Consider the following 15,388-nt stretch of genomic DNA (forward strand, 5'->3'; position numbering starts at 1 on the left):
TAAGCAAGAGGTTGGAATGCTGGTATTGTATTTGTTTTTTTTTTTTTTTTTGTTACCAGGAGCGACGCACCTCCAGAGACGAAATCCCAAAACCGGAGTATCATGTTAACCCAAAAATCCAAGCCTAGCCTTTCCTACCTTTTTATTTATTCCCTAGACCAGGGCTTGTCCAGTTAGACAAGGTCCAATACACACAGAGGTCTGGACAAATATTTTATGTGCAATCTAGAAAATATTCAGACTTTTCTGAATTTATATCTAATGCCGTGGGAGCATTAGTAGGTTAAATATACATGTATGATAGACCCCTAAATTACCCTACAGTCAGTCGAGGAAATACTTTCAAGAATCCAGTAGGAGGACCATCATTTCATTTAATCTTAATCTTCCCCTCCTGGAATCTCAGGGCTTGCTGCAACAGTCAGAAGGTCTGGATTTGGAATGTGGCTGCGAATTGAGTATCCCTGCGCTAGACATTTTTTAGCAATTTGTGCAGACTTGCGACATTAAGAACTTTGGCTCTTTTAAGGTGCTTAATCTTTGAGCAGTGATAAGCAGCAGATGTTTATTTCATGGTGAATATGGCACTACAACAGCTGTGACTCTATATCTTATGCATTATACTCCATATCTTATGTCCATTTCCCTCTTTCTTAATGCGTCACTCTCGATAACATTATCCGTTGATATAAAAATGCAGGGGAACTGTGAAATAAGTTAAAGGATGTATACAATTTCAGTAGAAATTGATTTTACAGTGGTTCCTTATCAGTTCTTCAAAGTAGTGCTGTGACAGACTTCAGTGAATCTTTTTATATATTTTAGTTTAAACTGGTTCCTTGTATGAATACTAGTTGATAGGAAGGTCTTACAGGCTCTTATGCCATGCATGTGGGTTATGTTTTTCCAAGTTATTTTGGTGTTTTTCCATTCATTAAGAAAATTACATTAGTTTCTCAATCTCTGTATGACTGTTCTGGAGAATTGCTATCCAATTGAGAAAGATGAAGTTCACATTATTTAGTACCCAGGTCTGACTAGTTATCATAGGACTCCTACTGGTATCTTCTAATCAAAGGTAGCTAAAATTGTTGGCAGAATTAATAAACAAGCACAATATGAAGACTTGTAGCTTGGGACAGTGTGGAATCGGGGATGTCTACTTTTCGGAGTGTGACCTTATTTTTAGGTGTCATTTTGACCACTTGACTGTCTTATCAGTCAGGTTTAGTGGGTTTTTTCCGTTCCAGGTAGGGGGGCGGGGCATCCCATAATGGAGATTTTAGTATAGTTAAAAATGGATGCTTGCTCTGGACTCTTAGAGTACTCCAAAGTGCCAAGTTACATCTAGCCATATCATTGCCTCGGAGTGCTTTGGTGTGCCGCCGCGGCGGACAGCCGCACGCCACATTTTGAGCGTATTGTTATGATGCCTATAGGTGTGACCCGTCGGGAATGGGTTGATGGTCATGATAGTAGGGGAGGTCATGAAGTATATCAGGGAATTATAGGGTAAAACAGGCTGAAAAAAAAAAAAAAGTAATACATAAAACTTTGAAAGAAAAAATAAAATCGGCCTATCAAACTCTACGTAAACACCTGCCAACATCGTAAATCTAGGGATTGTAATGCTTAAAAAAAAAAAAAAAAAAAAAATACACCGGGAGACATTCCGGCTTTTGTTGGAATCTGTGGAAATGCGCATTACCTAGTTGTGGACCCACATTTATATATATATATATATTTATTTTATTCAAAATGTTATAACCAAGCAACATTACCAAACCCCCTATCATGGGGTATGTCCCTGGACCCTGCACCATAGGGGCAATTACTTATTTGTGACTCAACCCCTGACCCCACATCCCCACCCTCACCATAGTGGCATTTGCGTATGGGGGACTGCACCCCCAGACCCCTTGCAGATTTTATGCATAATTAACCCCCCTGGACCTTTGTTGACATTGCTTTGTGACTTGGTTTGCAAATTCCACAATCTATTCACAGATTTTTAGCACAACCATCTTCGTCTTTCTCTGTGACTATATATTTACAGAAATGACAGACTGGTTTCTGGGTCATATGGCCATCCCCCCCCTGGCAGACACAAAGTGTCAATAAAAAAAAAAAATCATGCCATGTAGATACATTAGATTGTAAACATTGCAATAGCAACCCTTAAAAAAAAAAAGACATTTTAATGCACAAAAGTTTGAAAAGTGAATAGTCTATCATTAATGTATATTTAGACATATTAATGTATCCACACGTTCATACAGAGGCTCACACTGTTGTTGTTAATTGTGAAGTTAGGAAAAAATAAGGATCGTATATTCTAGTTTCGACGTCTCTATTACTCACATTTATATAATCAAATGGTTTTGCTTTTTATGCTGTTACGAACCATTTTTTTGCTTCTGCGAGATATATATATATTCATAGAAATTTTCCTAGATTATTTCATGTATTAATGGATGAAATTTTTCTCTTTGGTTATTACAGTGCCATTACATTTTTCTCTAAATGTATACCAAATTATAATAAGTTGCACAACTTTCTTATCAGCTTGTGAAGATATGCGTAACTGTTATCAAGCTGCAAAGATAGTCCACAGATGAAAAGTGTCTTGTTTTTGGTCATTCTGTCCATCACAGACTAATTTTACTTTGTGCTCATGCCTGTTGGAAACAAACTATATTGCAAATTCTAGCCTTCAATACTTTTTTTTTTAAATTCTCCCCCCTCCCTCAAAAGTAATCAGTACACCAGGTTCTGGATTGCTTCCCCTCCCCCCCTTATTTTCTGTTTGGTATACTTCACTCCCACCCTTAACCTATTAACCATGGTATTAAAAGTTGGCTTGTGACTAGTAATTGAGGGGTTGTTAGCACACATTGGCAGTTTCCCTTGTTTACATTCAGTTTGTTTAGTAATTCTAGCACAGGATTGGGCATCTTATAGCTTGTAGTTTAATTTTATAAGCAAAAGGTTGTGAAATACTCAAGGATTCACTTCACTATAGGCACTTGCATCTAATTGTAATGCCAATAAATGATGCTGATACTAATTGCGAAAGACAAGTTCTCTGATAGGGAAATGGCACGGGTTTTGTCATTATTTGTTGCAGTCTGCAATGTAGGCCTAGCTTCACCATAGTACTGTAATTAAGCCAACTGCAAAATGGTCCACTTCCCACCAGCATGGCTGATTGCACAATGTATGCCCAGTTCTGTTCACTGCAATCATGAAAGACCTGTTGAAAACTGGTGGGATATTTTCTCAATTTTTTATTAGGCAGCATATATAGTGTCTAATATATCTTTTACTTTTTTACATGTTTTTTTAAAGCAATACCTATGATATCACCCATACTGCTACTCTAATTGTAAGCCATCATCTGTCTGAGCCAAACAGTCATGCTTTCCATCCTCTAGCTTCTTGTAAATGAAACATAGTGAGTGTGAAGTAGTAATTCTGGTACTGTGTGGCATATTTCATCAAACCAAACTGTAGATATTTTCCCCTTTCAATATTCCCCCTCCACACATCATACTAATGTATATCACATAGGTGCCTCCTGTTATTTCATCTTTTTACTTTTCATGGTTAAACTTTACAATATGGATACATTAACCCCTTCCCGACTGGTCACGCCTATAGGCGTCAAAACACACCACTCGAAATGTGGCATGCAGCTGTATGCTGCGGTGGTGTGCCAAAGTGCTACAAGTCGGTGATTCGGCTTGATCTACCAAACTCCCGCGTTCAAAGTCTTCGCGTTGCCATAGATCGCCAGAGAGTAGTTTTTTTTTTTACTTTTCTTCACCCATCACCAAGGGGTTAAGCTAGGGCAGATTTATGATATTCACGTAAAGAACTTTACAAGTAATCTACAAACATGATTGATAACACCACAAATAAACGAAACGGATCACAGAATGTGCCACTTACAGCCCAAGTCCACTAGGTGGTCCTCAGTTTCAGCTCGATCTTGCTATTTATACTGAAATGAGAAAAAAGTTTGCCGAGTTGTGTCAGAGTCCCCCTATCAACCCATCCCTTTGGCAGTGCTCTAATGGCACTCCCCATCATGGCAATCTAGATTGCTAGAATATATGTGGCAAAGATTTGTTACAGACTGCAGGGTAATTGCTTGAGTCATTGCAGACTTTCTTCAGGTGGCTGATCCAAACTGCTGCTGACCAGAATTTACATAAAGATTTGTTGGCCTTTGTCATGGTAATCACTTGATGCAGTCCTTTACTGGATTACTACTAACAAAATACTTCACATATTATCACTTGGCTCTAAAGGCCAGCAACTTCCAATACATAAACTTAAGCAAGATAGAGCAAATATATTTTATTGCCCATGTATCAACTAAGGAGACAGTCTTATTTCTAATCTGGGCTTGGTATAGGCTAGAGAGGTTTGCTAGCTTTGCTCAGTTGCAAAATGTTGAGGCCAGGAAGATTATACTTTTCCACACCATACGTGCCATCTCTGAGTTTCAAGTGGATTTGGATAGAACACAATCAATATAATTATATTGTTAATGTCCCTATATGAGTCACTGCTCCTCTATCATTTCCTCAGTGTTTTGTCATAGTTTAGTACATAAAATGGAATTTGAACAAGTTCCTTGCTTGGCAGTGCAACAGGGTCATACAAACTCTTTATTGCCAGAATATACATTGAGGTATGTGGGTTTTGTACCAGAGTACCCAAAGTATTGTACCCAAAGTATTGCTTAACCCCTCAATCTATTAGATCCAAGTGACGTGATCATCAGGTCATGAAAAAAAAAAAATTGACTGATTGCTGGTTGATTGGGAATATACCATCATTAAAAAATTTGATAAGGGTTAAGGTGATGAGAACTTCTCACTGTGATTACACAAAGCTCTTGGAAGATGATTACACTCGGTGGGCAGTCAGAAAGGGGCTCTAGTTTCAGTACTACCAGTAAATGAGGGTGGAATGCATCATCCGTAAGTCATGGATGGAAGAGTGACTGCTCCATGCTCAGGATCCTATACTTGCCATTCGTAACTGGTGGCATAAGTTGAATTGTGAATGATACGAAAATGTAAAAAACAACAAATAGCACCATGTCATATGTTATTGTTATTGTATAGTTATAGACTACCTACAGATATCATATGGAGTCTGTACAAGGAGAAGCCTATTGCAGTCTGGATCCAGCATATCAAATGGAAACTATAGACACTGGAAAATGGCAAATAAACAAACAGCCCCTGTGCAGGAAGAGATAATATTGCATGAGGGACGCAAGGAAGCTTGATACCATGCACAGGCCCAACACTCAATCTATGTGTTGGGCCTACAAGCTTCTCACTGGGAATAGACACCACTTGAGTCAGCTTAATGCCAGGATTTGGGCGGCAAAGCACCCAGATGTAACAGGTTAACTGGGGAATTAAATTTGAAGAATATTCCCCTAATGTCAATTAACTACAAAAAAATAGAATTGGTGTTATCTGCTTTTACAGTGCTTTACAGTATCTCCTATTGGTACTTTATTTATATTTAGAGCTTACATTCTCTATCAAAGGGATATTTGATGACATTTGTGTATATTTAAAGAAAATTTGCAAAAAAAAATTGTGAAAAAAAAAAAAGGTCACCCGTAAGTTTTAGAAACCTTCATAAGAGTTAAAACCCATTGGTAGCATATATCGGGGTGGCAAGTAGCAGCACAATATTTGAAAGACAGTGTGAGTTTGTTTTTTGCAGCTTAAAAAGTCCCCCCCCCCTCCCCAAGGCCATGGGGGTAAATCCGCTTTTTGCAGTCAAGTGATATCTTGAGCAGATATATCTGCTTATTGCAGTCAAGGGGTTAAACCCACTCAATCCGAGGTGATACCCTATAACTTCATGGCTGACTTTCCCTCACGCTGGGATGATTTCCCTTCATGTCATGGACAGGTGAGCCTGCACTAAGTTGTGTGCTAATCAGTTGTTTGCTTGTTTGGCCATGGCTGTGGTCGGGGAGGACTGTAATTGCACAACATAATTGTTGACATGTATACTAATAGTCTATGATCTTGAGAATTGCCATTTTGACCCAGTATCAACAGCATCTACTGTTGCCATAAGGAGCCGAGCCCAATGCAGGGTGGCAAGTATACTTGCCAGTCCCCTAAACAGTTGATTGTTTGTTTAACTCTGGGTCTGTATGTTCGGGAGCTGCAACCCTAGAGAAATGAGGTTAAAGCCTTATTTTAGTCTGTTACTGGAAAACCCTGTATACAGCCAAACGTGCACTAAGTGGGTAAACACGTCCTCCATATGCTTCTGAATTTTAGCTCGATCAGCTGACTGCACAGAAACGCCGGCATTTGGATCAGTTCGGCACAGACAAATCCCGTGTAACTTATAGATTACTCTTATGGCTTCATATGAGTATTTAATTCTCTTAGGAAAGCAATTCGGGTGTCTTTCAGGGGAAGCAGTATTTACACATTAGTAATTTCTCAGCCAGATGTAATTTTTGGATTCTTTATTTGGTTATAGATTTTTACTTGTGTGTAATTTTTTTGTTTATTTGCCTATTTTTCTATTTATTTACAAAGCATATTTTACAGAAAATGAGATGAAATATTGAAAATAGGTATAGAGATGGATAGTGGCAGGCAGGTAATGACATTAGTTGTTTGTTATTCTATAAAAGTTTGTGTTAGGCAGTGGAAATGCATTATCAGCAATAGATCAGCATATATGGGCATATATATATATATATATATAAATATAAATATATATATAAAATATTTGTTCTATCATATCACATATAATTTATTATATTATATGAATTGTAGAGGAAATAGTCTCAGAAGTAGGATGCCATTGAAATATCAGGCTTAATTTGAATTTTTTTGTGATGATGAAATTATCTGATGTAAATCTTTGGTATAGATTATTTTGTATCTCATCATGTTTGACAAGTCCTTGCAAAGTTTGTTCATGTAGTAATGCCACACTTACATACTTGTCACTCCCATTTATATACTTATCCATCCAAATGTATGCACATATCCACCCATACGAATACACTTTTAGATACGCTTAATCACTCATACACATGTACAACCAAAGATACCAACATGTACCTAAGATCTGGCTCACATGTATCTACATATACAGCTGCTCACACCTAATTACGCAGCCAAATGCGTATAAACAAACAGTTATTCACTCACACATACGCATTTATCCACCCACACTTTTACATTTATCCACCCACACTTTCACATTTATCCACCCACACTTTCACATTTATCCACCCACACTTTCACATTTATCCACCCACACTTTTACATTTATCCACCCACACTTTCACATTTATCCACCCACACTTTCACATTTATCCACCCACACTTTCACATTTATCCACCCACACTTTCACATTTATCCACCCACACTTTCACATTTATCCACCCACACTTTCACATTTATCCACCCACACTTTCACATTTATCCACCCACACTTTTACATTTATCCACCCACACTCTCACATTTATCCACCCACACTCTCACGTTTATCCACCCACACTCACATTTATCCACCCACACTTTCACTTTATCCACCCACACTTTCACATTTATCCACACCAGCAGATTTTCTACTATACCTTAAAATTTACCACACACACTTCCAGATTTAGCCATCCATACCAGCATATTGTTCACCCACACTTTCATGTATATCTACTCCATATCTGTGTATTTAATCACCCACACTTACACATTTATCTGTCTATATCTAGACATTCATTTACTCACCGTTCACAAATCGACCTTCACTACCCTACCAGCCCATACTCACAGAACGAAACACCTATAAACAAATCCACAAGCACCTATAAAAGCACCCACAAGCACATCTACATACGTCTAAATTCGCCCCACTTTCCCCTTAAAAGAAAAAGTACAACCCCCTGTACAAGAACCTTGACACACACACACACACACACACACACACACACACACACACACACACACACACACACACACACACACACACACACACACACACACACACACAGAGCTGAGAATTTTTTCTTAGAGATTTGTAGCAAAGTTTGTGCATTGCAAATAACCAAACTTCATCAAATAAAGGCACAGATAATTCAGTGCAGTGTCACAGCAAAACATATAATTCTTGATTTCATTAAATTGGCAATTGATTTATTAGGGTGCATAGCTGGTAACAAATGCTAATCTGTAACATAGACAAGGGGCTCAGTTCAGCATGTTTCCTTGATGACCAGAATGGCTAGTGTGAACTACAGGTAATTTGTGTTAATTTTAGTGCAGAGAAGCAGGAAGACAGCTATGTGGTTCCTCCATATTTAGAAGGTCTAAACTAAGGAATATGCACAGATGGATCTGATCATCTGTGCATATTAAACCCAATGCTGATGGGTGATTAACCAAATGCAAGCCCTCTCTCCTGGGTTGTGGCCTGGGCCCTGCTGCCAGGGGCTCATGTCGTCACCTTTGCCTGCGTGGCATGGCCATGCATGCCCCCAGAAAACAGGATTGACACACCATGGCATTTATGTACATGCCACCTGGAGTATAGTCCAGGCATGCCATGGCATGTACCTACATGCCACCCGGCGGCTAAGGGTGTAATGGATTCTGGTTTTTACATTATGATAAGCAAGCTAGATCTTGATTTATTCTCTGGTATACAAGTAGCCTATAAAGCTTTGACCACTCAAGTGTCCTGAGTATTAGGGGAAGCATTTCTGTTTAGTCTTTCTTTTTTTCTTTTCTTTTTCTTTTTTCTGGGAAACTTACATTAGTACTTGAGTGTTCCAAAAGAAGCATGTTTGAAAAGTCACCTGAACCACTGTGGTGTATGTTCATATTTTCACAGATTTCCAACCTTGATCATTGCCTTTTTCTTGAAAAAAGCATTCGCATGTGATATGGACCAAAATCATGCTCAATGTTATTAATTATCAGGAAAATTAATACCATACTAGAAGATACATTATCTAGGGAAACAGATATCTATATACATACACACACAAACTTTCAAGCACAAAAGAGTAAAAACATTATCTCCCAGGAGTTTTGTGAGGTAACCTGAATAATTGCAGATTGTCTTGAGAGTTTTTAGCCTCTGACAGAAATAGAAAAAAAATACAAGGAGTGGCTGGAAGACCACAGACTGACTGAAAAGGTGTTTGTATAACGGGTCATCACTCAGGATTTTCCTTTTATTATTATTTTCTTTAGAGTAACTGTAGGGGATAATCATGGAATGTTAAATAGACTACAAAATTGTCAGAACTTGATAATAGAGGCATACATGTGGTAATCCTCAAATATTTTAGTTAAACTGAAAGGTGTAATAGAACAAGATTGATACTATGTTGGCTCATACAGAAGTTCCTGTCTAAAAGATGTGACTTTTTTCAACCTTCGTTACTTTTATATTATTGATATACAAGTAGAAATAATTTTCAAACATACAAGAATGTGCCTTTGGTATGTACAACTCCAAAATCAGTCTTGAAAGAATTCTGTATTATGGTAGTGCTGCTTGCATTTGTTGAGACAGAATTGTATATTGTTTGAATAGTAACTTTGTTGCATTACCGTTATATGATGTAGGTTATTATTATCATTGTTATTGTGTACAATCGTAAAAGAGGCTGCAATAATGGCAAGAAGTAGTTTTTGGTGTAAAAAGTAGCTTTTGCCCAAATACTGATATTGTAGAAGGGTTTACCTCTTGCCAACAGGTTGCATGTACACAATTGCTATGACCTGACTGGACTACTTGTGTACACATCAAGCCAGCTCTAAGTTGTGTGCTAAACAGTTGTTCACTTGTTTTACCGTAGTCGTTTAGGATTTAGAGACTCCCAAAATGTAGGCTTACAGTAGCCTCGTTCACAGGAAAATCCCATAATCTGCAGCCAAAATTGTAGAGAGGGAAAACTTTTTCCTGTGCTTTTAATTTTTCCCTTGAATGGCTGACTGTGCACTATGCCTGGAGTGTGGTGTAATGAGGCATACAGAGCACCCATTGAGATTGGTTTAAAGGTTGCATAATTCATTTCTAGAAGAGCCTGTTATATTGCTGTAATTTGATTTAGTGCCAGAATGTGAAACTACTCTGTAGATCCATATAGTACTACAGAAGAAGCTCTGAGCTCAAATTTGTGTTTTATATAGAGAGAGATTTTAAGCCTGACTTTTTAGACATCAGAGAATAATTTTAAAATCAATGCACTAGTCATTTAGGTATGTATCAAAAGTAGCATTATTATGTAAAGATTTAAATTCACATTTGACATAGTCTTCAGGTATGCTGACATGCAGCATTTTTCGTAAGAATTTCAGTCATGCATGAAAATTCTAGTGTATAAGATAACTCCAAAAAAAATATTTGTTATTGCACAATTCTCAGGTTAGAAGAGGAAAATATATAGTTCTTACAAATTGAGAATATTATATATTGTTTTATGAATAATGTGAATTATTAGTTGTCTATTTGTAAAGTAAGATATGATATCTAAAATATTAAACTTTGAAACTAAAATTATTTTTTACTTGATAATCTGAAGGAGCAAACCAATGATAGGACATAGTTAATACCTTATGAGAATTTAATGCAAGATTTTGTAAAAAACGTTATCATTTTAAGTTTGTCTTTCCACTTCAAACTCAGGTCAGTGGAAATTCGATTCACTTTGAATATTTCAGGGCTACTTGGAATCCTTCTTTATATTTAAAAAGGTTTTACATTTACATAGAGAAATTTTTCACCCTCTGGTTTATAATACTGAAGTTATGATAATTTGGCCAAGGTGATGTACAGGCATCCTGATATACGAGTCTTAGATTCAAGTGTATTACTAAATAGTATAGACCCTAATACTGTGTTTAAGCATTTTTGAATGGTGTGCTGATCATTAAAGCTAAAGACCAAATCCACGCTCTGTCATCACACTCCCATGATTTATCCTTCTGTCGTCTCATTGTCCTTTTTGTTTTATTAGTTTTTTTTTGACACCTTGTACTATCTGATACTAATGTAATGTCACAAGATAAAAAATCTACAAAAAATTAGTTTATAGGTCAGATACACCAAAGAACACAGGGAAGAGCTAAATATTGTTTGGTTTCTACAAGTGCAATGAACCTGTCCATCAAATATATGAAACTGTCCCTTGCTAGTTATCCAAATCATGCCTGCTGAGAAATTAACACTTCTGCACTTAATCTTCTTGTTAATGTTATAGGCACCAAAAGGAGGTTATTATTGTTATTTACGGTGAATACATTTACTAAGGAAACACTGGACTGTGATCTAAGGAAGGGGATCAGAGAATGTCATATAATTGATAGTATTAGTAATGGCACAAATGCAAAGAAATGTATCAAAAGCCAAGAATCAGCTTTCATGTGGACAGTAGTCTTTCAAGGGTTGACAAGATTTCAAAGGATTTTTTTTTTTTTTTTTTTTTTTTTTTTTTTCCATATTAGAGTAATTCAACATGCAACTGATTTTAATGAATTGACCCCTTAATGTAGATGTCCATTGGGTTGAAGTTTTTTTTTTGTTTTGTTTTTCTCTCTTTCTTTTCTTTATGATTAAGAATGTTTTGTAGATATATGGTAGGTTTTGTAGATGTAGTGGCCAACTAATACTTTCCTTTACAGGTACTGCAAAGATGAGCCACTTATATCCTTGTATCCAATTAGTATTATTTTGCCTCTGATAGTCTGAAATGTGTTGTGATTTCTGTGTAGCTTGAAGCGGTAATTTCTCAAAGTATAATTAGTGGCATTTATTCCAAACTGTGAATTGATTCTGGCTAGATTCCTTATTGATGAATTATATAAATAATGATATCCTTGCAGGAATTCGGGACGGAGAAGCTGCGGAGGGCATGGGCCACCACGGAATCCAACCCCCATGACATGGAGGCATGGAGCTTGATCATACGTGATGCCCAGAATCGAGCCATAGACAGTGCTAGACCCATCTTTGAACGCTTAGTGACGACTTTCCCCACCACGGGAAAGTTCTGGAAGATGTACATAGAGCAAGAGGTATGACTGATTTTTTTTTTTTTCTTTTCTTTTCTTTTCTTTTTTCTTTTTCCTTAAGGTTTTGTAGTTTGTGATATTGTTGGTCATATGTTATTAGGATTTTTGTTTCTCTCTCTCTCTCTCTCTCTCTCTCTCTCTCTCTCTCTCTCTCTCTCTCTCTCTCTCTCTCTCTCTCTCTCTCTCTCTCTCTCTCTCTCTCTCTTCCTCTCACATCATTCTACTCCCTCTTTCTCTTCCTCTGATGTCATCTCTTTTTCCTCTTTCTCTTCGTCTCATGTCTTCTTACGCTTCTTCTTCCTCTAATCCCCGCCCCCTCTTTCTCATTTTTTTATATCTCCTTAGTATGAGTGCATTAAGATAAGTAATTCATGTCTCTCTCTCTTTTTTTTTTCAGATGAGGTCTTATAATTTTGAAAAAGTGGAAAAGGTATGTTTAACACATTGTTTCAAATGCTATTTCTTCACAATAAAAGCTTGTATATTGACTTGTGTAGTTTATTTTTCAAGCAGTTTTGAGAGCTCGTTATGTTTCTGGTCAACTCCCAAGCATTTCAGATGGTGCAAGTGGTATCAGTTGCTGTATTCTAAAGGGCTTTTTGAGAGTGCATTGTGTGTGACTATTGGTGACTGAATGATTCCAAGTCCTTGTCGGTTCGATCTGAGTGATGCCTAGATACTGTTTATACAGGAAAGGAGTCACAGACCATCCATTTGGAGATTAAGTATATGTTGACCCCTTGGATACAGTAATATCCACTGTTAGCAACATGGTGGTTAGCTGGAGTTTCCCTTGGCCCAAACCTATTTGTGCGATGGACACTGGAGTGGCCATGGGCAGCTTACTGCTTTAAGCTGGAGTACAGGCTTTGAGGGACTATTGATCTAGGACAATTTTATGGTTGCCAGAACAGTGGCACCTTCTGACTTCACTGTGAATCCTGAGGTCCTGTTGCTTTCTGTGTCCTCCTAATCAAGGGTTAATGCTCGGACAGTTATTCATTTCGATCAGGGGTATTGGACCACTTGATCAATAGAAGTCGTATCAATTTAAAGTTTGTCATATTTATGGATATAATGGAAAATTGTTTATCAGTTTATTATTATTATTTGATAATGCTATGTATGCATCCACTTAATAATTAATTCCTATGATCTGGATGAGGTGACCATCATGTCATGAAAAAAATTTGGCCCTAGGAGTGGGTGACATGAACATGCTTTTTGGGAAAACTTGGCTCTGGACAAACTTGGTGTCTTGGCCAAGGTGAAAGGAATGACTTGTCACAAATGCATAAAGCTTTCAGAGTGTGGTTAGACTCATTTGACATTATTTCCATTGATAAATGAGTATGGAGTGTACTGTCTGTGAGCCATGACTGGAAGAGCACTGCTCCAGGGAGGACACTTTTTCCATGCTAAAGATCCTATTCCTGGCTGCCATGACCGGTGGTACAGGTTATGTTTGAGGAAATTCAATATTGCAAAAAAATATTCAAAAATGACAAATAATGTTACTTATTGTTGTTAGGCTTTTCACCACACAGGTGTGCGGCCTACAAGTTGCACACCCATTAGAGTGGCTGCTCAAGTTAGCTTAATGCCAGTATTTTCAACCATGGGATTGCGTGAAGCATTTGGATCAAGTGGGTTAAGGGTACTTTAAAATTTAATTTTATGCCACTGAGCTATCATCAAAGCAAATTACCAAATAGGGTTCCCATATTGAAGATCCCTGATCTACATGTTTAGAATGTTTGATAAAACAAAAAAATTAACAAAAGTAAATTGCCTTGTAAAATGTGGACCTTAACCTATGCATTGGCATGTGTGCATTTATTGCATGAGAGAGTGAATGAGAATGATAGGTAAGTAGAGAATAAAGCTAGGTATTTAAGATATCAGTGTGCTTATGAATGATTAGAAATTGATTAAAAAGAAGAAAAAAGTACTGTATGAATTGTGAATGCATTTGCATGTGGAATAAATGCCTCGTGTTTTATTGCTTGATGGATGTGAAAACATGATGAGCTCATTCAAAACTGCTTATGTTGTTTTATTCTTCTTATTAAATGATTTTGATTACAGGTATTTTTAAAAAGATGTACTGGATTTAAGTTTAAGATGGGTAAGGTGTAGGGCTATAGCAATAAATGTGTAACAGGAATATCCTCGTGTTTTAATGCGTTTTTATTGTATATTGTTACTCTTTGAATTGTACATATCACTGTTGTGTTTTGATGCCAGTACTGTGTGGATAATAAAGAAGGGTAAATCTTCCTTGGTTTTTCTTCTCTTTTTTTAACTATTAGTGTTCAACGGTGACACAAGAAAAATTGAGGAGGCGGAGCCAAAGGAAGTATCTATATTACAGGAAACGGTTTGTTTAGCTGGACATGATAAGTATTAATTGTATGTGGGGCCAAAGTCAAGGAAAAAAAATAAATTTTGGTTGGTTGTTGAGTTTTTACCCCCCCCCCCCCCCCCCCAACACCAGCTTCAAATTTTCGTACTAGGGTGGCAAAGTTTTCAGCACTGATATTTAAGAGAAAAATGAAGTCACTTTGTGTCCTGTGATTTGGTGCAGGTTTGGCTGAGACGCACTTGGGTGTGTTTAGCCGTTCTGCGTACAAAAACGGGCATGCAAAACATTATTGTCTGAAACAGTGCAAAGCCTTTGCAGCAAAAATATAGTTGAAAATAGGGGGTGAGAAGGGAATTTGTTAAAGAAGTTACATTTAAGGGGAGAGAGTGAGAGTGAGAGAGAGAGACAGAGAGAGAGGGGAGGAGGAGGGCATGAGAATAAGAGATAAGGAGAATGAGGAGAGTAAGAATGAAAAGGAGAGATTATGAGTATGAGGAGGAGAGAATGGAAGCAAGTGAAAATGATGATGAAGAGGAGGAGGAGGAGAAAGAATAAGAGTATGGACTGTTCAATTATTAGAAAGTGTACATAGTATTGTAAAGCTCAGAGAATTATCACTTTATAAATCCAGGGGAATACAATGACCTTTTTATACTAAATAGGAGTGAATGTGTTAGTGAGTGAATGTGTGTGTGAGTACATGTGTAAGTATGTGAATGAGTGAGTGAATAAGTATGTGAATGTGTGAGTATGTAAATGTGTGAGTGTGTGAATGTGTGAGTATGTGAATGTGTGAGTATGTGAATGTGTATGTGAATGTGTGAGTATGTGAATGTGTGAGTATGTGAATGTGTGAGTATGTGAATGTGAGTATGTGAATGTGTGAGTATGTGAATGTGTGAGTATGTGAATGTGTGAGTATGTGA

General features: G+C 37.3%; 1 protein-coding gene across 3 annotated transcripts in view; it reads left to right on the top strand.

The window, feature by feature from the left end:
• The window catches only part of LOC125030376 (protein suppressor of forked-like), a 60,542-nt gene that overhangs the window by 548 nt on the left and 44,606 nt on the right, over positions 1 to 15,388 (top strand). For all 3 annotated transcript variants that reach the window (XM_047620406.1, XM_047620408.1, XM_047620409.1), the window contains exons 2-3: positions 11,909 to 12,100; positions 12,495 to 12,527. In XM_047620406.1, coding sequence (XP_047476362.1) covers positions 11,909 to 12,100; positions 12,495 to 12,527 — 225 coding nt within the window. The remainder of the gene's footprint in view (positions 1 to 11,908; positions 12,101 to 12,494; positions 12,528 to 15,388) is intronic.

This window comes from Penaeus chinensis, chromosome 11 (assembly GCF_019202785.1).
Source record: "Penaeus chinensis breed Huanghai No. 1 chromosome 11, ASM1920278v2, whole genome shotgun sequence".
Lineage (NCBI taxonomy): Eukaryota > Metazoa > Arthropoda > Malacostraca > Decapoda > Penaeidae > Penaeus > Penaeus chinensis.